This window comes from Rattus norvegicus, chromosome 5, assembly GCF_021556685.1.
Source record: "Rattus norvegicus strain SHRSP/BbbUtx chromosome 5, alternate assembly SHRSP_T2T, whole genome shotgun sequence".
Taxonomy (NCBI): Eukaryota; Metazoa; Chordata; class Mammalia; order Rodentia; family Muridae; genus Rattus; species Rattus norvegicus.
In genome coordinates this window covers 77,933,661-77,958,442 of record NC_141538.1, presented here as the reverse complement: position 1 = coordinate 77,958,442, position 24,782 = coordinate 77,933,661, and the positions used below count along the sequence as shown (strand labels likewise).

Sequence of the window (24,782 nt, the reverse complement as noted above, 5' to 3'; positions counted from 1 at the left end):
ACCTCAGAGTGAAAGGCTGGAAAACAACTTTCCAAGCAAATGGTCAGAAGAAGCAAGCTGGAGTAGCCATTCTAATATCAAATAAAATCAATTTCCAACTAAAAGTCATCAAAAAAGATAAGGAAGGACACTTCATATTCATCAAAGGAAAAATCCACCAACATGAACTCTCAATCCTAAATATCTATGCCCCAAATACAAGGGCACCTACATACGTAAAAGGAACCTTACTAAAGCTCAAAACACACATTGCACCTCACACAATAATAGTGGGAGATTTCAACACGCCACTCTCATCAATGGACAGATCATGGAAACAGAAATTAAACAGTGATGTCGACAGACTAAGAGAAGTCATGAGCCAAATGGACTTAACGGATATTTATAGAACATTCTATCCTAAAGCAAAAGGATATACCTTCTTCTCAGCTCCTCATGGTACTTTCTCCAAAATTGACCATATAATTGGTCAAAAAACGGGCCTCAACAGGTACAGAAAGATAGAAATAATCCCATGCGTGCTATCGGACCACCACGGCCTAAAACTGGTCTTCAATAACAATAAGGGAAGAATGCCCACATATACGTGGAAATTGAACAATGCTCTACTCAATGATAACCTGGTCAAGGAAGAAATAAAGAAAGAAATTAAAAACTTTTTAGAATTTAATGAAAATGAAGATACAACATACCCAAACTTATGGGACACAATGAAAGCTGTGCTAAGAGGAAAACTCATAGCGCTGAGTGCCTGCAGAAAGAAACAGGAAAGAGCATATGTCAGCAGCTTGACAGCACACCTAAAAGCTCTAGAACAAAAAGAAGCAAATACACCCAGGAGGAGTAGAAGGCAGGAAATAATCAAACTCAGAGCTGAAATCAACCAAGTAGAAACAAAAAGGACCATAGAAAGAATCAACAGAACCAAAAGTTGGTTCTTTGAGAAAATCAACAAGATAGATAAACCCTTAGCCAGACTAACGAGAGGACACAGAGAGTGCGTCCAAATTAACAAAATCAGAAATGAAAAGGGAGACATAACTACAGATTCAGAGGAAATTCAAAAAATCATCAGATCTTACTATAAAAACCTATACTCAACAAAACTTGAAAATCTTCAGGAAATGGACAATTTCCTAGACAGATACCAGGTATCGAAGTTAAATCAGGAACAGATAAACCAGTTAAACAACCCCATAACTCCTAAGGAAATAGAAGCAGTCATTAAAGGTCTCCCAACCAAAAAGAGCCCAGGTCCAGACGGGTTTAGTGCAGAATTCTATCAAACCTTCATAGAAGACCTCATACCAATATTATCCAAACTATTCCACAAAATTGAAACAGATGGAGCCCTACCGAATTCCTTCTACGAAGCCACAATTACTCTTATACCTAAACCACACAAAGACCCAACAAAGAAAGAGAACTTCAGACCAATTTCCCTTATGAATATTGACGCAAAAATACTCAATAAAATTCTGGCAAACCGAATTCAAGAGCACATCAAAACAATCATCCACCACGATCAAGTAGGCTTCATCCCAGGCATGCAGGGATGGTTTAATATACGGAAAACCATCAACGTGATCCATCATATAAACAAACTGAAAGAACAGAACCACATGATCATTTCATTAGATGCTGAGAAAGCATTTGACAAAATTCAACACCCCTTCATGATAAAAGTCCTGGAAAGAATAGGAATTCAAGGCCCATACCTAAACATAGTAAAAGCCATATACAGCAAACCAGTTGCTAACATTAAACTAAATGGAGAGAAACTTGAAGCAATCCCACTAAAATCAGGGACTAGACAAGGCTGCCCACTCTCTCCCTACTTATTCAATATAGTTCTTGAAGTTCTAGCCAGAGCAATCAGACAACAAAAGGAGATCAAGGGGATACAGATCGGAAAAGAAGAGGGCAAAATATCACTATTTGCAGACGACATGATAGTATATTTAAGTGATCCCAAAAGTTCCACCAGAGAACTACTAAAGCTGATAAACAACTTCAGCAAAGTGGCTGGGTATAAAATTAACTCAAATAAATCAGTTGCCTTCCTCTATACAAAAGAGAAACAAGCCGAGAAAGAAATTAGGGAAACGACACCCTTCATAATAGACCCAAATAATATAAAGTACCTCGGTGTGACTTTAACCAAGCAAGTAAAAGATCTGTACAATAAGAACTTCAAGACACTGAGGAAAGAAATTGAAGAAGACCTCAGAAGATGGAAAGATCTCCCATGCTCATGGATTGGCAGGATTAATATAGTAAAAATGGCCATTTTACCAAAAGCAATCTACAGATTCAATGCAATCCCCATCAAAATACCAATCCAATTCTTCAAAGAGTTAGACAGAACAATTTGCAAATTCATCTGAAATAACAAAAAACCCAGGATAGCTAAAGCTATCCTCAACAATAAAAGGACTTCAGGGGGAATCACTATCCCTGAACTCAAGCAGTATTACAGAGCAATAGTGATAAAAACTGCATGGTATTGGTACAGAGACAGACAGATAGACCAATGGAATAGAATTGAAGACCCAGAAATGAACCCACACACCTATGGTCACTTGATTTTTGACAAAGGAGCCAAAACCATCCAATGGAAAAAAGATAGCATTTTCAGCAAATGGTGCTGGTTCAACTGGAGGGCAACATGTAGAAGAATGCAGATTGATCCATCCTTATCACCCTGTACAAAGCTTAAGTCCAAGTGGATCAAGGACCTCCACATCAAACCAGACACACTCAAACTAATAGAAGAAAAACTAGGGAAGCATCTGGAACACATGGGCACTGGAAAAAATTTCCTGAACAAAACACCAATGGCTTATGCTCTAAGATCAAAAATCGACAAATGGGATCTCATAAAACTGCAAAGCTTCTGTAAGGCAAAGGACACTGTGGTTAGGACAAAACGGCAACCAACAGATTGGGAAAAGATCTTTACCAATCCTACAACAGATAGAGGCCTTATATCCAAAATATACAAAGAACTCAAGAAGTTAGACCGCAGGGAAACAAATAACCCTATTAAAAAATGGGGTTCAGAGCTAAACAAAGAATTCACAGCTGAGGAATGCCGAATGGCTGAGAAACACCTAAAGAAATGTTCAACATCTTTAGTCATAAGGGAAATGCAAATCAAAACAACCCTGAGATTTCACCTCACACCAGTGAGAATGGCTAAGATCAAAAACTCAGGTGACAGCAGATGCTGGCGAGGATGTGGAGAAAGAGGAACACTCCTCCATTGTTGGTGGGATTGCAGACTGGTAAAACCATTCTGGAAATCAGTCTGGAGGTTCCTCAGAAAATTGGACATTGAACTGCCTGAGGATCCAGCTATACCTCTCTTGGGCATATACCCAAAAGATGCCTCAACATATAAAAGAGACACGTGCTCCACTATGTTCATCGCAGCCTTATTTATAATAGCCAGAAAATGGAAAGAACCCAGATCCCCTTCAACAGAGGAATGGATACAGAAAATGTGGTACATCTACACAATGGAATATTACTCAGCTATCAAAAACAACGAGTTTATGAAATTCGTAGGCAAATGGTTGGAACTGGAAAATATCATCCTGAGTGAGCTAACCCAATCACAGAAAGACATACATGGTATGCACTCATTGATAAGTGGCTATTAGCCCAAATGCTTGAATTACCCTAGATCCCTAGAACAAACGAAACTCAAGACGGATGATCAAAATGTGAATGCTTCACTCCTTCTTTAAATGAGGAAAAAGAATACCCTTGGCAGGGAAGGGAGAGGCAAAGATTAAAACAGAGACTGAAGGAACACCCATTCAGAGCCTGCCCCACATGTGGCCCATACATATACAGCCACCCAATTAGACAAGATGGATGAAGCAAAGAAGTGCAGACCGACAGGAGCCGGATGTAGATCGCTCCTGAGAGACACAGCCAGAATACAGCAAATACAGAGGCGAATGCCAGCAGCAAACCACTGAACTGAGAATAGGTCCCCCGTTGAAGGAATCAGAGAAAGAACTGGAAGAGCTTGAAGGTGCTCGAGACCCCAAAAGTACAACAATGTCAAGCAACCAGAGCTTCCAGGGACTAAGCCACTACCTAAAGACTATACATGGACTGACCCTGGACTCTGACCCCATAGGTAGCAATGAATATCCTAGTAAGAGCACCAGTGGAAGGGGAAGCCCTGGGTCCTGCTAAGACTGAACCCCCAGTGAACTAGACTATGGGGGGAGGGCGGCAATGGGGGGAGGGTTGGGAGGGGAACACCCATAAGGAAGGGGAGTGGGGAGGGGGATGTTTGTCCGGAAACAGGAAAGGGAATAACACTTGAAATGTATATAAGAAATACTCAAGTTAATAAAAAAAAAAATCACGTTAGGTTTTATAAAGACCATGTCGAACAGGAGGAAATGAAGGTATCTACTTGACCTAGCAGCTGTTAATTTTTTTTTTTATCTATCTCTTGGTATTTGCTGTAATATAATTTGTGCAATAGATTTAAGATATCTTTTGAAACGCTACCTACTCCTTCCCGTGGCTTTCGGTTGAAAACGAAACTATTTAGCATGTGTCACCTCAGCTTGCCCCACCTAGGTGTCTAATTGCCTGTCTATGTCATCTTTGCTGCCAACTCTTAGAGCATGGTCTTGCCAAACCAGTCCTATCCATATACCTTGACTATGTCGCCTCCATTAGGTACCTATCTTCCTCAGGCTCAGTGGTCTTCCCCCCAGCATCCATACTCCATTGTCTATCAGGAACCTTATTTCCTATCTTCAATCTCAAAGCTCCATCTCTGGGTTTTAACCGATCAACTCTACCCCCATCGGATATAGACCCTTTTTAATCAAGTCTATCAAACCAGAACCAATGCCAAAATTTGGTTTAAGGACCTAAGTCAACATATTTTCTATTGAGGCTGTTAGTTTTAAGCTTCAGAAATACAGGACAGCATCTACTATAGCAGTTTATCACCACGTGGAACCTGATATTGAAGCCACCATGCAGAAGAAAGCAGAATCCAGCCAAGAACACTAGTGCCTTTAAACTCTGAGTTTATTGGAGATGTAGGGAAGGCCCAAAGGTTTAGAGCACTAGCTGCTCTTACACAGACTGTGGATTTAGTTTCCAGTACACATGGTGACTTGCAGACATGTGCAACCCCAGTTCTAGGGAGTCTGACACCCTCTCCTGGTCCTCCCAGGCACTAAGCATGCACATGGTACACAAGCATACGTGCACACAAACACTCATGCACATAATAAATAAATAGATAATCTCTGATTGTATCCACTACTTAAGCATCAATGATTCCCATAGATTCTTCATTCTCATAAAGTGGGTGTGTTTTAGCAGCAATTACAACCTCCACCCCCTCCAAAACCTAATAAATTGAGACAGAGGAAGAGAAAGGGAGCCTATGATTCTCTTCTAGAATACACCCCCAATGACCTCAAGACCTCCTACTAGACCCCACCTCCTAATGGCTTCATTGTCTCCCAACAGTGGCCTGGAGAACAAGAGTTGCCCTGTGCACTTCTAGTGGGCATGTGAAATGTGAGGAAATCAACTAAAAGATGTATTTAAAGTGGCTGATAGGCAGCTATCAGAAGACAAAATTAACTGAGTTGATGATATTACTAACTCCCTAACTTCTAGTTCCAGGACCACCTGAGAAGCCTGATTATAATATACATAGACGTGTCCCAAGAAGTTTCCTTAAGAATCGATGTTTTCATTGAACATTATTAGCATAGCATTCTGATTATGGAGTTTAAAAACAAAACAGTTGGGATAGAGAGATGGCTCGGCCGTTTAGAATTCAGTTCCTAGCACTCGTGTTCTGTGGCTCACAACTGCCCACAGCCCTGTCTCCAACGCCTTCCTCTGGCCTCTGAAGACGCCTGTACGATCACACAAATACACAGAGACACACAGAGAGACACATAAATAAAAACTAAGATCGCTTTTGAAACCTAGACAATTTGAAACGATCTCTACCACAATGTGTGACTGCATCTATTTCTACCCTTTTAGTATATGTAATCATATTAAAACAACCAAAAATAGCAACAAAAACAAAATGGGGGGAAAAAACCCTCCATGCCAAAAGCAAGAGCCAAGAAAGGATGCAGAGACCCTAAAAGGAGTAACACTAAATCCTCTACTACTTCTGACTCAGATCTCAAAACGGGGTCTGAGCGGATCTTTAGAGTTCCGTGGGACTCCACTTCTCCCATTGCATCTAGAGTTACACGATGAACCTTCTGAAGTTTTCTCCCCAAGTTTCTCACAGTGGTCTGTGATTCACTACAAGAGTGGGGGGCAATTGGGATGGTGAGGCAGAAAAATGCATTCATTTAAATTTTTCTATGAAGAGAAACAAGCAGGAAGGCCTTCCATTGGCATCAACTGTCTTCTTGAGAGTAGAGAAAAATTAAATTCATGTCCTTAAAGCCATGTCCAGAATCTGGGACATGTAATTGTAAACTGACTTATTGAAGAAATTAAGTACCATTTATCCATTTTTTTTTAACGCTAAAGTACAATTTCAAGAAGTGTCTTTATGTTTCCAGTAAGACGTCTGGCAAACAGCCTCTGTGCACTGTGCCTTTTGAAGGTTCTCAGTATAAAGAATAAAGTCATATAAACTACCCTAAAACACAGGAGGTTTGCTTCCTTTGAGAACACAGTGTGTGTCTTTGCATCAAACGGAAAGAGCTTGGATTCTCCTTTTGTTCTATAGTTGCCAAACGTCTCAGACTTACTTCTGCTGCTCAAATTCTATGCCCCCCGCCTTACCACGGAGTCTCCAACATTTTCAAATAGACATTCCCACACTACGTCATCCTTAGGCTTTACTCTTTTCCTTGGCCTTCGTTCTTGCTCAGGCCATTCGTAGCACATAAACATGGTAAATAACACAAAACTTTTTAAAAAAAGAAATAAAACACATGAAGCCATATTTAGTGCCTTGGGGAACTTAGTAATCCTTCCCTGGCTGCTGGAAGTTTTCCTATAAGAAGTTTGTTGGCAAAGATTACACATGGGCTGAGCCTAGGCCTACCACACATATGTAGCAGATGTGCAGTTTGGTTTCCATGTGTGTCCCAAACAAATGGAGCGATGGCTATCCCAAAAGCTGTTGCCTGTCCATGGGATATGTTCTACCAACTAGGCTGCTTTGTGTGGCCTCAGTGGGAGAGGAAGCACCTAGTCTCACAGAGACTTGATGTGCCAGGGTAAGGGTATTCCCAGGGGGGGCAGGACTGCTTAGAGGAGAAAGGGAGGAGAAGATGGGGAAAAAGATTTTGGGAGGTGGGGACAGTGAATGGGATGTAAAGAGAATAATTAACTGAGCATGGGGGTGGGGAGAGTTGGTTGACAGGGATGCTATAAGAAACGGATGTCATGGAGTGGAGAGATGGCTCAGTCAGAAAATTCATCACACAAGCATATAGACCTGAATTTGGACCCCAAAAGTCACATGTGAAAAGCCAGATTCGTGATAGTGTGTGTTTAAAATACCAGGGCTGGAGAGACAGAAGCAGGAGGATCTTGAGGATTGCTGCCAACAAGGATAACCCAATGAGTGTGTCCCAACCTTGTAAGAGATGCTAGCTCAAAAGGGGGGGGGTGGATAGCATGAGGAGTGACTTCTAACCTCTACCTACACCTGTACAAATGTGTATACACACGCACACTCATGCACACACACACACACGCACCTTGCATGTGTGCACACACAAGTACAGCAAACTCCAGGTAACATGTTGGGTTATTGTTCTTTTCTGCTATATTCCTTAGTGTTTGCATCCAAGTTTTAGATTCTAAAGAACATCATGTTCCGGGAAGATTAGCTTTGGTAAATATACTCCTCCTTGTGATAATTTGTGAGTGGAGCAACGAAGACCTTTTCTAGTTTCTGTAACCAGAATATCATGACTGCAGTACTCTATTGTACATGCACTGGTCACCCTTTATCCAAAAAGAATTCATTCCAAGACCACCAGTTGGTGCTCGAAACTACAGACACTAATGAGCAACCCCTCAAGGTTATACATATACTCCTCCTTACTGTAGTAGATCTTGGAAACTTATACAATATTTTCATTCCTTATTAGTAAAGAAATTTTATCTTTTCGTGTAAAATAAGTCTTTTATAGCTTCTCTTTGGCCACCAATCATTACTCTTACAGTTTGGGGTTATTATTAAGTTAAAGCAAGGGTTACTTGAACATTGGTCTGATGATGAGACAACTAAATGCTTAATGGGTGGGCAGAAGGAACTACCCACTCCTTAAGCACGAGGTGCCATCATGCTTCCCAAAGTGGCTTGTAATTTCAGGCCTTTTGTTTAGTTCAGGAATTCCATGTAACTTTTTCAGATCATGGTTACCTAGGAAACTAAGATCATAGAAAGTAAAACTATATACCATCATATATTTTGAATATATGTATATTATATATGCATGTGTGTATATATATAGATCATAAAGTTTGATGTGTGGACCATCCTAAAAACCCACTAAAGGCTATAAACTCTCTTTAGAAAAAAATGAACATACATACATACATACATACATACATACATACATACATGTATCACTTATGCAGATGATATTAAGGGACTTCATGCCTCTAAGATTGAGCAGTTGTGGGCTCTCATGTGGGTGCTGGGAATTGAACTTAGGACCTTCAGAAGCAGTCAGTGTTCTTAACCACTGAGCCATCTCTCCAGCCCTTGTATTTTGAATAGTTAATTTTCATTTATAGTGAGTTCATAAATGTCCTTTATCTTGATTGCTGAGGGTTTCCCACTCTGTACATTTTTAAACCCAGCCCTGTTCATCTCCTCTGAATTTTGCTGTTGGGCTACTATGTTTCATTTGGTGGTTTATGAGAAATGAGAAGTCTCAGGAACAAGTTGTACTCAGAGTTAAGATTTACTGCATCAAAGAATATACAATAAAAGCAACTGGGAAACAAAATTCCCAACAGTGTGCTCCAGAAAGACCTTTGGATGGCCTCTCTTGTTAGAGGACACAGATGTGTGAACTCTGTTTCCAAAAGTGATCTTCACACATATGTGCTGAGGGATTCTGTTTGGTGATAACCCTTTTAAGCCTCAGGGATTAAGGCGGGCTCGATAGGAGTGAGAATGCTTATCACATACACATCTTACTACAATGCTTTCATTGCTATCTAAACCGAGATTCATACTCCCAGTTTGCGTGTTTAGACAAAGCAACTCAACACGAAGTGTGATCACATCCATTTCCCAGTCCAAAGCAATCAATCACTGACATCATACTGGGAGATCCACAATCCTGGGAGTTGATGAAGCACTTAAAGGTTGTTGATTTGTGAGAAATATGAAGACTTGGGAACAAGTTGTACTCAGAGTCAAGATTTATTGCATCAAAGAATATGAAACAAAATATTCATTAGTGGACTCTGGAAAGATCTGTTGATGGCCTCTCTTGTTAGGGAATACAGATTGCCCCAGAGCCATGCAAGACTCAAGCTACCAGACATTAGATCTTTTCTCACAAGGAGTCACTTATATAACCAAAGTAGGACCCTTATCATGAGTACTTCTGGCACTAAGTGGCACTCATAAAAGTTCATGGCTGGGACCCCTGGCACAACAATTCTTAAAATCTAGACATTGAAATGGCCCACCCGAGAAAGGATCTAGGACTGCACAGGTGAAGAGGACCTGTCCAGATTTTCAAAAGACCTAAAAGTGATGTCAGGGTAGTGGTGACTTTTCACCTGTCTGAGGAAGGGAAAGGAGGCTCACTTTCCCACGATGTCTACAAGGACTGAGGGGAAAGTATTGGGTGTGCCCTTGATCAGTGCCCCCCAAAAAAGAGAGGATAGACAGAAGCTTATTCCTTCATCTAGGCTTAAGAGACACTCACTATGCACTTGGGTGGGTAAGAGTGTGAATGGAGATAAGCCAAAGGTTGTAGAAAACCAACACTGGGCATCCGAACATGCTTTCCCAGTGGAAACTTGAGGGTGGGTCTATGCCATTGAAGAGAATAACCCTGGAAGCTAAGTTTACCCCACAGAACAAAGTCCCATTACCCAATTCCCGGTGATGGGAAGAAGTTCATCTCTGGTAGCCACAGTTCCTCTCCTATTCTCAGTGTGGCCTGAGATGGATTCTGACATCATACCACATCCCCTTCAGTGGTAAGCCACAATGTATTAAGGGCCTGATCCTGCAGCAGCTTCATCTGCTTGATGGCATAGACTAAAAATTCATATGCTCCAGCTAAAGGTGACTGTGTATGATTCATAGTTATCATACACAGTCACTCATAGATAAACTCACACCAGAGCAGAGCCATGCCCACCTCATTTATGTAACTCAGCATCTGCTTTTGCATTTCCACAGCAAATCTGACACTCCTACCAAGCTCCAAACGAGCGCTATCTGAAAAAAAGTTGACATAGGGCAGGGAAGCAGCTTCAGGAAGAAACAGAAGTAAATCAGTTTTGTTGTTGTCTCGCTGTCAGAACAAGTTCAAGGATGCCATCCGATCCGATAAAGCTAAGTGTCGAGGGACATGAGCCAGCTCCAGCTCGTCACCCTTATCTTGCATTCGAGTGTGTCTCTTCCAGATGCCTTCTGGATGTATCAGCTCAACTCCAAAGATCTTAATTGGACTATGTCCATTGCCAAGGTCTGCCTAGGGCATAGGAAAGTCATCAGGGTTCAAATCTGTGCTCATGATGTAAGTGGTTCTGGAGAGATAAGTGGAATGGGGTCAGAGGAAGGCGGCGTCAAGGTAGAATCAACAGCATCTACTGTTGTCCCCAATCTCAGGTGGGGCGGCTTTTAAAGCTGCTATGGTTAAACTTTCCTCTTCCGTCGTCCTACCTGAGCCACATTTTAAAGTGAGGATGTGTTCCCCCTTTATTCCTGCTGTTATAAACGAGGAGATTGTATCACAAACAACTCTACAGTCATCCTCCAAGGAGGTCTTATGTCGGTTGGTGCTGTTTTGCTTATGGCTGTGCCATTGCTGGCACTTTGGGGATTGCTACTGTTCTAAGTACAAATGTCTGGGAAATTGATGAGCCCGGTCTGAATCGTGCAGCTGGTCCAAACACAACTTCGGTGTTCACTCAACCAAAACTGTACCTCAACTGGCTAGGGCCAATTTATTATAATCATCCTATGCATGTATCATTAATCTAATTTTGACTCTCAGAAGTCCATTTGTCAGAAGCACATTGCATTTTCCTAGTAGCAGCAATAGACTTCATGTAAATGTCAGAATGTCTTCGACACAGAAGAAACACTGCCTCTGGTTAGACCTATGTGATAGATGAGTCAGAAAAGAGTCACTTTAATATTCTATTTTTTGTGTGTTTCCAAATGTCCATAAGGAAAGTTTGGACATTTTTAAATAATGTTGAGCTTGGGTAGTTCTTTAGTCCTGCATAGCCTCCCTCTTCCCATTGGCTTCAAAAATACAGAATCTTCTCTCTTTTTTGCTGTAATTATTTCTAGTGCACAGCAGCAATGCACGAAGAATGACCTAGCTAGGTGTGGTGGCAGACCTGTAGTTCTATTACTTGGTTAACAGTGAAAGGAGAATTGCAAGTTCAAGGGTAGCCTGGAATGCATAGCGAGACTCTATATCAAAGCAGAGGGGTGAGGGGTAAAGAAAACTTTAAAATAAAGGCAGCATTAAGAGACCTGTAAATTCATTCCCTGATGCTTTTGATTGAAAGCCTTTGAGATACAACACAGCAACACAACACCACAGCACACGATTAAAAAGGAGTTTACTCAGAATTCACAAGCCTTAATAGCTGAATTTACATATTTGTGGATTCCACATTCTTGCATGCAACCAACATCAGACCAGAAATATGTGTTATACTGAAAAATGTACAAACTTCCCTATTTTATTACTATTCCTAAAAAATACAGGGTAACAGCTCTTTATACAGCATTTATATTGAACTGGTTGTTATAAAGACTCTAAGAAGATTAAAGGTTTATGAGACAACAGGCCTGGGTTCTAGGCAAGCACTGCTTGTCCCCCAGTCCCCAGCAGTATTCCAGGACAATTGCACAGCTCTCATTAGCAAGGCCACTTGTGGCACAAGCTCTGATCAGTGGCCTCTCCCCATATATTCAGTCTGCTTACTAAGTTCCCAGATGCAAAGTCCACTACACGGGGATACACAAATGTAGTGTCTGTCTTTGGTCAACTATACAACGAAAGAAGATGGTGCTGAGGATGCAGCTTGATGGTAGAGGTCCAGCCTTCGGTGTGTGAGGGCCCTGGGTTCAGTTCTCCAGCATAACAAAGAAGGGAGGGAGGAGGGAAAGAGAGAGGGAGGGAGGGAAGGAGGGAGGGAGGGAAGGGAGGAAGGGAGGGAGGAAGGAAGGAAGGAAGGAAGGAAGGAAGGAAGGGAGGAAGGAAGGAAGGGAGGAAGGAAGGAAGGAAGGGAGGAAGGAAAGGCTGGCAAGAAAGTAAGAAGGAGGATGCCTAGTTTCTTCCCTGATGCTGTGATAAAGGACCCTGACTAAATCAACTTAGGAGAGAATTCATTTCCGCTTACAATTTAAGGTATAGCCCATCATGGCAGGGAGATCAAGGCAGCAACAGCAATTGGCCCCACTCCATCTGCACCCAGAATGAGAGAAAAGTGGAAGACTGCATGCTGCTCATGTCTCTTTCTTCACTTACACAGTCCAGGAGCCCAGCAAATGGTGCCATGTCTAGTGAATGGGTCTTCCTACCCCAACTGATGTAATCAAGATAATCCTCACAAACATGGTCACAAGCCCATCTCCAAGTGATTCTAGACTCTATCAAGTTGACAGTACTAATCATCAGAGAGAGGGGAGGGGAAGAACTTAATTCCTGAAATTTAATACTACCCAGAGTCTTGAATTCATATTTCAATGACCAAAATAACCTCTAATAAAAGCTAATTTATGTGATAGCTCCAAACTGGTCACTAAAATTATGAAGAAAACTATAGTCTCTGTCCTTGAGCATAGTGGGCAGACTGATGACAAGACCAATTACATCATAATGGAAAGTTCATAATGCTATAGGACAGTGAAGAAAATGTCTCAGAAGGGTACAGGAAATGACCATCAGGGAGGGATGGGACTAGATGTCGAGAAGCAGAGAGTTCTAGCACAGCATGGGTGTGCATCTGGAATCATTTCCATGATTATACAGCAATAGCATGGAATTATTATTAGCCCATTAGCTCCTAAGGGATTTTGTCTATTTTGTTCACAATGGTCTAGCTCACTGTAGATACTCAGTAAGTGCAAGTGCTAAAAGAATACCACATGGGTATCTCTTACCCAAACATCCAAAGTTAGAAATGTTCCAAAACCTGATACTTTGTACCAGCATGATGCTGTAAGACTGGTGTTTCAACATACACAGACTTTTAAGAAAAAAAAATAGAAAGCATTGCATAAAACTCCTGCCTTGGTTACCTTTAATTGTCAACTTGACACAAGCTAGAGTCATCTTTGACTCAATTGAGTCAATCTGAGGAACTGCCTAAGTCAGGTTAGTCTGTGTGGGCATGGCTATGAGGAACTGTTGTGATTATTAATGTGGGAGTAACCAGTCCTCCATTGGTGACATCATCCCTCAGTCAGTGGTCCTCAGCTGCTTAAAGCTAAGCATGAACCAGAGAGTGATCCAGAGATTGAGCCAAGAAGCATCATTCCTCCATGGTTCCTGATTCCAGGTTCTTGTCTTGAGTTCCTGCCTGACTCCTCAATGACATGTTGTGATCTGGAAGTAATGAGGTGATATGAACCCTAACATCCTCTAAGTTGCCTTTGGTAGGAGTGTTTTACCATAGCACCACAAAGGAGACAAGAGCAGATGTCAGACTATGAATAGATGATGCATGTGAAACACAAGCAAACTCCAAGCTAGATTTGAGTCTCATTCCCAAGATAACTCCTTATTTACTTTCAAATATTTCAAGATCTGAAGTGCTTTATGGTCAAGTGCTTCAGACAAGAGGTCCTCAATCTGTGTGTCTTAAGTAAGCGAGTGAATTCTCTCTGGGTCCCTAGAGTTCAGAGTTCATGTGAGGAATGGTGGTGAGGTGGCGGAGACAAAACTGAGACATCATTAGAAGACTGGATCTTTGGTGAGGAAGAAAACACTGAAAAAGCTTGGAAAGGATCTCATAAGTACATCTGTGGCTTTGGATTCGTGGGAGTAGCAGGAGCATAAAAGGCACAAAACTGAATTCAGAGAAAGTTATGTGATTGTAGTTCACGTTAAAGGTGACCAATTGGGGAGCAATGGTAATGTCACTTAAAGTCACCAGAATGGTGATACAAAATATTGTCAGGACATGGAGCAACTGGAATGTTCATCCTTCACAGGAACAGTTAGTTTCTGGGGTTGCGGATGTAGCTCAGTTGGTAGAAAGCTTACCTAGTCAGCCCTGCATTAGTCCCTGGTATAGTGTAGACTAAGTGCGGTTGTGCATAAAGCAATTCACATTTGCAATAGTCCCCAGCATGTTATAGACTGAGTGTGGTGTGCATAGAGCAGTTCGCAGTCATCCTGGGTATATTGTACCATGAAGACCACCCTGGGTTATATGAGATCCTTTCTGGGGGGACAGAGAGAGACAGAGAGGCAAAGGACTTCTATTAAAGTCTAATCTCATAATGAATTCCCGTTGACCCATTCCCACAAATGCATAGACAAGAATGTTCCCAGCAGCATCATTCCTCATAGCCCAAGTGGATAAACTATGTTATATTCATCCAAAGGGACACTGGGACACTTACAGACTGGGGTTCAGCAAACCATGATTATGGAACTGAACAAAGGAAGTCAGACATAGAATAGAGTTAGTCAAATTCCACTTGTAAAGTTTAAAAATATGCAAAGGCAATTCATGGCAGAATTGAAGCTGCCTTTGAGCATAGATAGGGTAACAATGTGAGAGAGTGGGCATGGTGTCTGGGTGTGGTTATACAATATGATCCCCTCATAATAGTTTTCTAAGCTTTTTACTTAGAAGTTATTTTTGAAATTCTATCTCATGTGGTACAGTGGGTGACAGTCGCCTGTGGTAGATTCAGTGTATCTCTAGAAAGATGGCAGACTCTACAGTAGCCATGGTTCTTTTTTTTTTTTTTCATCTTTATTAACTTGAGTATTTCTTATTTACATTTGGATGGTTATTCCCCTTCCCAGTTTCCGGGCCAACATCCCCCTAACCCTTCCCCCTCCCCTTCTATATGGGTGTTCCCCTCCCAATCCTCCCCCCATTACCGCCCTCCCCCCAATAATCACGTTCACTGGGGATTCAGTCTTGACAGGACCCAGGGCTTCCCCTTCCACTGGTGCTCTTACTAGGCTGTTCATTGCTACTTATGAGGGTGGAGCCCAGGGTCAGTCCATGTATAGTCTTTAGTAGCCATGGTTCTTAGTGCTCCTGGCTTTTCTTGTTAGTTGTAGAGTGGGAACCTCACAACTCCATAATCATGCGATGAACCTGTCTCCAGAGCTGTGCCCCAATTTTTGTGCCCCATAACTTGTACCATTCCACTATGAGACAGCTTTTCCCAGTAAGAAAATTCTCTCTAGAGGGGCCCCCAACCTTTCTTTTTGAGTTCCCCCTGTCCTTTGAAGTAGGAAGTGGGCTGACATAAGCAGACACAGCATGATTCACTGAAGACATCTCCAAAAGGATAAGAGAAATATCTTCTAATGGAGTCCAGAGGATCACCTAGAATTACAGGGTGATGGTCATGACAGCAAACACCATCTCTTGTCTGTGGATGCTCAGATGGTCTCACTCTTACCTCCAATTGTATTTGGCTCCACTGTAGCAAAAGAAAAGATAAAGGCTTAGGAGGACCTTGGACATAAAAGTCTAAAAGAAGGTTAAGTGGGAGCCACTGCTCTTGTATGGCTTGCCCTTCCAGCTCCCATGGGAAAAACAGAGACTAAAGTGGAATTCAACACCGCCCACACCCTGCGTTCCCAATTGTGAAACTCCTTTCATGCCCCAGAGCCACCCTCCAGTCCATTAGGAAGAAAAAGGTCTAGTGTAGCCTAGACTGACCTCAAACGCTCTGTGAAGGTCATGATGAGCTTGAACTTCTGATCCTTCCACCTTCTTTACCTCCTGGATGCTGGGATTACAGGTACACACCTCCACAGTTGGTTTACGGGGTGCTGGGGATCAAGCCTAGAACTTTGTGTATGCTAGGCAAACATTTTGCAAACTGAGATGTTCCCCAGTCCTGAAAAGGAGACCCATCGGCAGATTTCTTCTGCTATCTTCCTCCCAGAAGCCGGGGAGTTATTTATAGGGGAATGAAAACATGCCAGTAACTCAGATAAATCATGAAATTCTGCACCCACACCTAGGTCACTCCATTCTCAAGACTCAAAAGAATACTGTGCTGTTTCAGAAGTGGACCAGGGAGCAAGAAGGTGAGTGAAATGAGACCAAGAGGGAAAGTGGTCCACACCCAGGGCTGGCATTCAAGGGGTTAACAAAATGGCAGGCGCAAAAGGGATGCTGCTGAGTGGGGAAGCCCAAACATGAGGTGTGAGCACAGTTACTTTTCCACAGCACACTGAGCACAGAGCTTTGTTCTGGAATTTCCCAGCCCCTACGTCAAAGTCCTAACACATTCCTGGCTTCGAGACCTGCTTCCCAGAAGCTTTGTCTGATCTTGTCTCAGTTTACCCAAATGACTAACAAATACACTTAGGATTGGCACGATAGTGGTTCCAAAGTGTGGGCTGACATCCTTGTTTTATTAAGGGTAATGTGCTTACTTGTATGTGTCCATGTGAGTGTACGGGGGTACCTGTGGAAGCCAGAGAACAACCCCAGCATGGTTCCACACGAACCATCCATCTCAGTGGTTTAGGGCCTCTCATTGGCTTGGAGATCACCAAGTAATCTAGATTGGCTGTCCATCCAGACCCAGTGATCCAACCGTCTCTACCTCCCCGGCACAAGGATTGTGATCACAGGAAGTCCACTGTGTCTCATTGTTTTAGTTCTAGGGAATCAAATGTAAATCATTTATGCTTGTGCATCAAGCACTTCAGCTGAGCTATCTCCCCAAACCTATTGTAAGAGAGCTATTGAAGAGATATTCCAACGGGGCCTGTTTGCTATATGCCTGTAATCCTAGCACTTCGTGGTAGGAGGCAGGGGAACCAGGACTTTACAGTCAGACTCGACTAACCAAAACCTGTCTCAAAAAGAGAAAGATAGAGAGTTTATTATTTCATATACTATTAAAAAAGCACCACAATTAAAATATACCATCCACTATGAAATATACCCTGAGTTGGGGTTGTAAAAACCTGTGTAAAAAATGCACGTGTTAGAATCTGGCTAGAAGTCACAAAAAGATTTTTAGTTTTGGAAAATTTGTGTTTATAATCAAACTAGCCCTTGATGCATATATAATGAGCTTTAATTTCAAGGGCTGGGCTTTTTCCTCTCCAGCATTGTTGTATGTTTTCTGTTATACATTAAGAAGAATTATAGAGACTCTGGAGAAATAGTCACATCACCCATTTGAAAGAGTAGCACTTTGTCTGTGGCCGCACCACCTGAGTGCGCTTGATCATGCTACAAACAATAAAGGTCATGAATTCAAACTGCTTAATGTGTATTGATACTTGAAAATTATCAATTTTCCTCTTAAAATTATGGAAATGAGAAACAATTTTTACAACCAGCACAAAACTCTTTGATGCTTAAGTCAATAAATATTTTTGTGCTTTTGTGTGTTTGAAACAGATTTTTGAATTTCAAGGCGCTGATATTGAAAAACTGGAAGAGAAGATTCAAGAGCTAATGTAAACTGACACCCAAATATACCTGCAACCTTTTCTAAAGCAGCAGCAAATGCTGTGTGTCTTAATTATCAGCATGCCCTATGTCTCTCAGTCTCCCTCCGGATGTCCGGAAGGAAGAAGGTAGCATAATGATCCTCACAAGACCTTGCTTGAAACCCTTGCAGTAGCAGAATTGTATTAGTTCCATTCTTTTAGTCAGCCTTGCTCTGGGCATGTCCTTGGGTGTTTTTTTGTGACCTTCACAGCAGAGCCCACTTGAATCTAAGTTACCAGCAGGTCATCAAGATTTCCCAGAGATAGGAAAAAACTCGTGATCAAACCACATGATCAAAGAATTTATCTTAGGTATGCCACTGTTGGGGAGGGGAGTGCTTTGTTTTGTCCTGTTTTGTTTGGTTTGGGGTCTGTTTTAGCTAGGTTTTCCATTACTTGGTGACGAGGACACCATCACCAAGGCAACTCTTAAAAGGACACCATTTATCTGGGGCTGGTCAGAGGTTCAGTCCATTATCGTCATAGCTGGAAGTATGGCGGTGTGCAGACATGCATGGTGCTGGGGAAGGAGCTGGGGGTTCTTCAGCAGAAGACTGTCTCACTGGCCGCTAGGAGGAGGGTCTCAAAGCCCACCCCCACAGTGACACACTTCCTCCAACAAGGCCACACCTTCTATTAGTGCCACTCCCCCATGGCCAAGTGTCTTCAAACCACCATAGGGTCCAAGAATCAAGGCTAAGCCCTCTTAAACCATTGAACTGTATCCACTATTTGTCCCAGTTTGCTTTCTATTCTGTGATAAAAACACCCAGACAACTTTGGAGCACAGGGTCCTAAATGGGATATCCTCATCAAACCCTTCCCCGGGGACCTATGTGGAAGATGGGCATCTCCAAGGAACAGACCAGACACAGTAGGACTGACTGGTGAACCTACAAACCCTACAGACCCTGTAGCAGCACACTTAAGACCTGCACGTGTTCAAGCCGGACAAGATCCCACTGGCAAGGGAAAAATTGGTTTTTGTCTGTGGGCATTTTAACCATACTTCAGGGCAGGATCCATGCTCAGGAGTAGTTGACCAATGAGAAATTAACCCAATGGTATTTGTGTAGGGTTTTGTTTTTGTTTTTTGTTTTGTTTTTTTTTTTTGTATTGTTTCACTTTGTTTTGGCCTTGCTTTTTGTTTTGTTTTGTTTTGTCTCATTGGTCTTTTGATTGCTATTTTGATTTCCACCCTTTGTGTTTTTGTGGAGGAGGACAGTGTTGTGTGTGTTTCTTGTGGAGTTTGGGGGAGTTGTTTGTGTATTTGTTTTAAAGAGAGAAAGAAAGAAAATGTAGAGAACAAAAAGGGAATTGGGAGGGCCTGGGAGGAAAGGGAGAGGGAAGAACATGATCAAGATATACCGTATGAACTTCCTCAACCCCCGCTTTAATTAATAAATAAATAAATAAATAAATAAATAAATAAATAAATAAAAACACTGAGAAGAAAAAAAATACTAAGACCAAAATCAACTTAGGAAAGAATGGGTTCATTTGGCTTAATGAACCTCAGCCCATCATTGAGAGAAGCCAAGGCAGGATATCAAGGTCAAGCAGGGACCAGAAGGCAGGAACTAGAACAGAGACCATGGAGGAGTGCTGCTTACTGGCTTGCTGCCCCTGGCCGCCTCAGTTTGCTTATTCCTACAACCCAGAAGTGCCTTCCCAAGGGTGGCATCGCAGAGCCTTCCAACATCAATCATTAATCAAAAAATCTCCAAAGACTTGCCTATAGGCCAATCTGATGAAAGAAATCTCTACTCGATGAGTTATTCCCCTCCCAAGTTGATTCTAGCTTGTGTCAAGTTAACACGTATTACTCTCATCTGTATTTCCTTACTCAAGTGTAAGAAGACAGGTAGTAATTCAGTGACTTCCTCAGTGTTTTCCCAGGAGACTCTGTTAGGTCCCTAGCTGTGGGATGCCTAAGTTGAAAACTATGGGTTGAAAGGATACAATATAGTTGAGCATTTGCAACAGTGTCAGACTCTCTGTAATTGTACTAGCCACACTCCCTGCTTACTAAAAGGGTCAAAATTTTTTCAGATCTTGCCTGCTGTGTTCATTTTATCGAGCCAGTCACTTATAGAGCTTAAGGTATGGCTCAGGAGTAGGACACTTGCTTAGAATTCTGAAGGCCTTGGGGCCAGTCCCTAGATCTTCACTAAAAATGAAGGAATGGAGAAGGAAGAACTGGGAGGAGAGGCAAAAGGAGAGGGATTGAGGTATGTATGAAACTGCAGCTGTCAAATCAGACAGAGTGAATGTGCTTTTTGCCTCTTTCTGCTTTTAAATACGAATCATATTTTTCATGATGTTTGCACTCTTTAAGTCCATGTCCCACCACTAGGGGTACAGACAGCAACCTTTGTAGGGTAAAGAGACTGAACATGGTTTCTGAGGGCTGCAAGTCCTTGTCTCAAGTCTGACACTCCCTTCCCACTGTCTAGCCTTACCACAGGACAGGCAGCTCCATAGCTGAGACCCTACCTCCAATAATAACATAATCCACTAGTCATTTCTTAAATACCCTGCATCTCATACTGGTGCATGGGGTGGGGAGTGTATGTTTCCAACACATTTACACTCATGGAACACAAACTCTTAACCAGCATTGTTTGCAAGGCAGGCAGGTCTAAGTCAAGAACTGGTGTTTCAAAGCCCAAGCTCAAAAGCCACTGGTCCTTTGAAAAGAGAAGCCTTGAAAATGTCTTTGAATAGACACAGTGAAGTGGGAAATGAGCCATGCCTGGATATGGTACATGACACATGAATGTCCCTGGCCTCTTAGGCATCTCACAGTCTCTACATGCCTACGGGAACAGGCAAGGGCCTAGTTTCCTGCCTTGTTTTTCCAGCCTGGCCTTTAGCAGTAGAGCAGAACACATCCCAGAACCCAAAAGTTATTATCGCTACAGACTAAGGGCTGCCCCCTCTCACCCTTAGAAGTCAAGGTCTTGGTGTGACTTTTCTTGCTTAAAAGCAGGAGGTAGTGTGCCTTTCTACTGCAAACGAGAAAGGGAAAAAAGATGAAACTTGATGTTTGCCTTACTATCCATTGCCAAACTGTGAGTTTACTCTTTGTAAATTAATTTTTACTTACCAACACTATTCATCTTCCAAAATTACAATTCAATCTGAGGGCCAGCATTTTCTTGAGAAGGAAAGGATCAAGAACTGTCTACTGTCGTGCTGTGAACATTTCAGGAAGCCAGCTTAGTCATTGGTAAGCAACACCACCAAATCTATTTCTCATTGTGAAGTCAGGCCTGACAAGCTGAGTCAAGAAGGCAATGGAAGAGAGCCTCATCTGTGACTCGTGGTGGCCAGGTATGAGCGATCTCAAAGTGAGGATCTGGAACCGGAAGCCTCGGCATGGTTTGTGAACTTGTTAGAAAGGCACATTTAGCCCTATCTGAGTGCCCCAGCTCAGAATCTATGGGTACAAGAAGGGGACATATGGAGAGTCCGGGGGTTCTGAAGTAAACATTCTCCTGAACATGGGGCAGGGAGGGGCTGGAAATGGTTCCAAGGTTGAGAGTACTTAGTGTTCTCGAAGGGGTCCTGGGCTGATGTCCCAGAACACACATCAGTCAGCTTACAACTGCCTGCAACTCCAGTTCCTGGAATCTGATGCCCTCTGGCCTCCTCCTCAAGCAGCTATATGCAAATGGTGCACATAAACACACAGACACATAGACACAGAGAGAGAGAGAGAGAGAAAGAGAGAGAGAGAGAGAGAGAGAGAGAGAGAGAGAGAGAGAGAGAGAGAGAGATCCGACGATCCAACCTGGGAAGAAGTGACAGCAGATAGGAACCAAGACTGAAGCTGTGTCTTTTCATCTGTATAAGCCCAAACCTAAGACATTATCATGTACTTAGTAGAGTCTTGTAAATGTTGGTCATGTGACTACACACCTGATTTCCCCTAGGATGGCATGGGTGATCAGGAATCTGTTTCTACTTCTACCTGGGGAGGTGGAGGGGGCAGTCAGGGATGGAGGGTGAGAAGATAATGTGCTCAGATCTAACATTCCACTCTACACCCTGCCCTGTGGGACGGCTCAGTATTGTTTGCACTATTCTCTAGCTCAGCGCTTCTCAACCTTCCTAGTACTATGAACCTTTAATGCAGTTCCTCATGTTGTGCTGATCCCCCAACTATAAAATTATTTTTGTTGGGCTGGAGAGATGGCTCAGCGGTTAAGAGCACCCGACTGCTCTTCCAGAGGTCCTGAGTTCAATTCCCAGCAACCACATGGTGGCTCACAACCATCTGTAAAGAGATCTGATGCCCTCTTCTGGTGTGTCTGAAGACAGCTACAGTGTACTTATATATAATAAATAAATCTTTTAAAAATTTTATTTTTGTTACTACTGTAATTTTGCCACTGTTATGAATCATAATGTAAATATCTGGTATGTAGACTATCCGATATTCAACCACCATGAAACGGTCATTGAATCCCCAAAAGGGTCACGACCCCATTGGTCGAGAACAACTGCTCTAGTTCATCAGTGATGATGCAGTGACAGCACACACACTGCATGGTTTCTAGACAGACATGTCTACAAACTGCTCCTGTACAGACCACATTATGAGCATGAGAATTATATCCAGTACAAATCAGACGCAATAAATGGCGACAGCGGTCCCGATGGAATCTGCTCCATGCTGTGACTGATTCTGTCTCTATTCATTTAGCTAGCAACCCATCACTGTTTGACTTTAAACCTTTGCCATGGAGGCCATGCACAACCATGGAAGAGTCATATGCTCTGAAACTGGAAAGACCTCAGTGTGCAGCTATGACTGCACCACTGCCAATCGGGGGGCCTCCATGAAGATCAGTCTTCTCAACTGTAAGCCAGACTCCTATGGATACCTCTACACAGTGTAAATAGGCTAGAGCACATGAAGTGTTTAGGGTGGCACTTGCCCAAAACAAGGTTCGTGAGCTACTCTGAGAGGATGGTGAAGCCTGACCGTCATGCCTTCATCTCTGTCTGTATAGCCATATGATAACATCTTGGGCATATTCACTTTCTTCCTTTTCTGGTAGTCTTTCTCCCTCTCTCCCTCCCTGCATCTTCCCTTCTTCTCTCCCCCAACTCTTCTGTATTCTTCAACAGCCTAAAAAAAAAAATCATTGTATAGTCACCAGGGAAGTTGAAGTTTTAAAAAAATTCCCAGTAGTGTAGGGATTTTCATAGTCGACAATGTTTAACCACAGATGCTAAGGTATGAGGAAGATAATTAGCGTGTGTAAATGACTACTGTCTCTTATGAGTCATTAACAGATTGTGTTTAGGCAGATAAGAGATTCTAGAGAAATGACACAGTTCTAACACTCCTGGGTAACCGTCTGAAGGACTCCTGGTCAGGACACTACCGAGACATTCCTAGTTGTGTGTTTGTAACACTCTTCACAACACTGAGGCAGTGCAATCGGCCTAGATGGCATGGGTTTGAATGAGAATGGCCCTGTAGGTTCATACGTCTCAATGCTTGGTTCCCAGGGGTTGGAACTGTTTGGGAAGGGTTAGGAGATGTGGCCTTGTTGGAGGAGGTATGTCCCTCCGTCCCTCCCTCCAAATCTCCCTCTGCCTCGTGACTGTTGTGTCAGTGTATAAAGCTCTCAGCTCCTGCTCCAGCCCCATGCCTGCAGGGCTGCCGTCAGGCTCTCTGCCATCAAGGTCACAGACTCTAACCATCTGAATGGTTAGCTCCAAATAAACCCTTTCCTCTCTAAGTTCCCTCAGTCACAGTGGTAGAAAAATAACTAAGACATCTATTGGGCTGGAGAGATGGCTCAGCGGTTAAGAGCACTGACTGCTCTTTCAGAGGTCCTGAGTTCAATCCCCAGCAACTGCATGGTGGCTCACAACCATCTGTAATGGGATCTGATGCCCTCTTCTGCTGTGTCTGAAGACAGTGACAGTGTATTCACATACATTAAATAAATAAATAAATCTTTTTTAGAAAAAAAAGGCATTATCAACAAATGAATGGATAAAGAAAATATTGATATGTGTGCACAATGGAATTTTATTGCAGGAAAATGGATGCAACTGGAGATTATCCTGTTAAATGAAATGAGTCAGAGTCAGAGAGACAAACAGCATATGCTTTTCCTCATTTGTGGATCCTGGATTTTATGGAGATATGTGATTCATAAATGGGTGGGTATGGAACAAGAAGGTGGGAGAAGGTTTACAAGGGAATGGATTAGAACTGCAGGAGAGCAGGAACAGGAAGGCGGGTCCTGAATGCAAAGTCATGACGTATATGGAAGCCATCACTGTGTGCTGTGAGCATACACAGATATGAACTGTCTATCATGAAAGAAATGCCAGAAAAGGGAAATAGTCACTCAGATTGCACAAAATAGTTTGATGTAAAAACAGCTCTTCTCACATTTCTCAGGAGATACTCTGTGGGGCATGAGTCCTCATGGGCGCCGACCTGAGCAGCCCCACAGAGCTACCCTGGGGAAGAGCTCCGTGTGCCCATTAGCCCACTGTCAGCTGATGTGCAGTCCATGTGTCCAAGGCCTCACTCGTTTCTAGTCTAATTCAGCAGCAGCTGTCATTCAACTTTCCCTTCCATAGTAGATTACCATAACTCAAAACTATCTGAGTCCTCACTGGTGCTTGCCTTTCTAACCATGTTGCCCCTGCTCCAAAGCTTCTCTCCTTGTGACTCTGTAGCTCGTAACAATTACCTTAGACAGACTCACACTGAGCCAAGGTCTCCTTAACACCCACTATAACTCTATGAAAGTGTGCTTGGTCAACTTGTCTCTTGAACCACGTTAGCATTTATTCTAGGTCAGCACAAATGTGGAATCA

General features: G+C 42.6%; 1 protein-coding gene across 1 annotated transcript in view; it reads left to right on the top strand.

The window, feature by feature from the left end:
• The window catches only part of Txndc8 (thioredoxin domain containing 8), a 29,757-nt gene extending 11,821 nt beyond the window's left edge, over positions 1–17,936 (top strand). The window contains exons 5-6 of the mRNA NM_001004092.3: positions 16,434–16,499; positions 17,833–17,936. Of these exons, the coding sequence (NP_001004092.1) occupies positions 16,434–16,499; positions 17,833–17,895 (129 nt within the window). The 3' untranslated portion in view covers positions 17,896–17,936. The remainder of the gene's footprint in view (positions 1–16,433; positions 16,500–17,832) is intronic.
• The last annotated feature ends 6,846 nt before the right edge of the window (positions 17,937–24,782 follow it).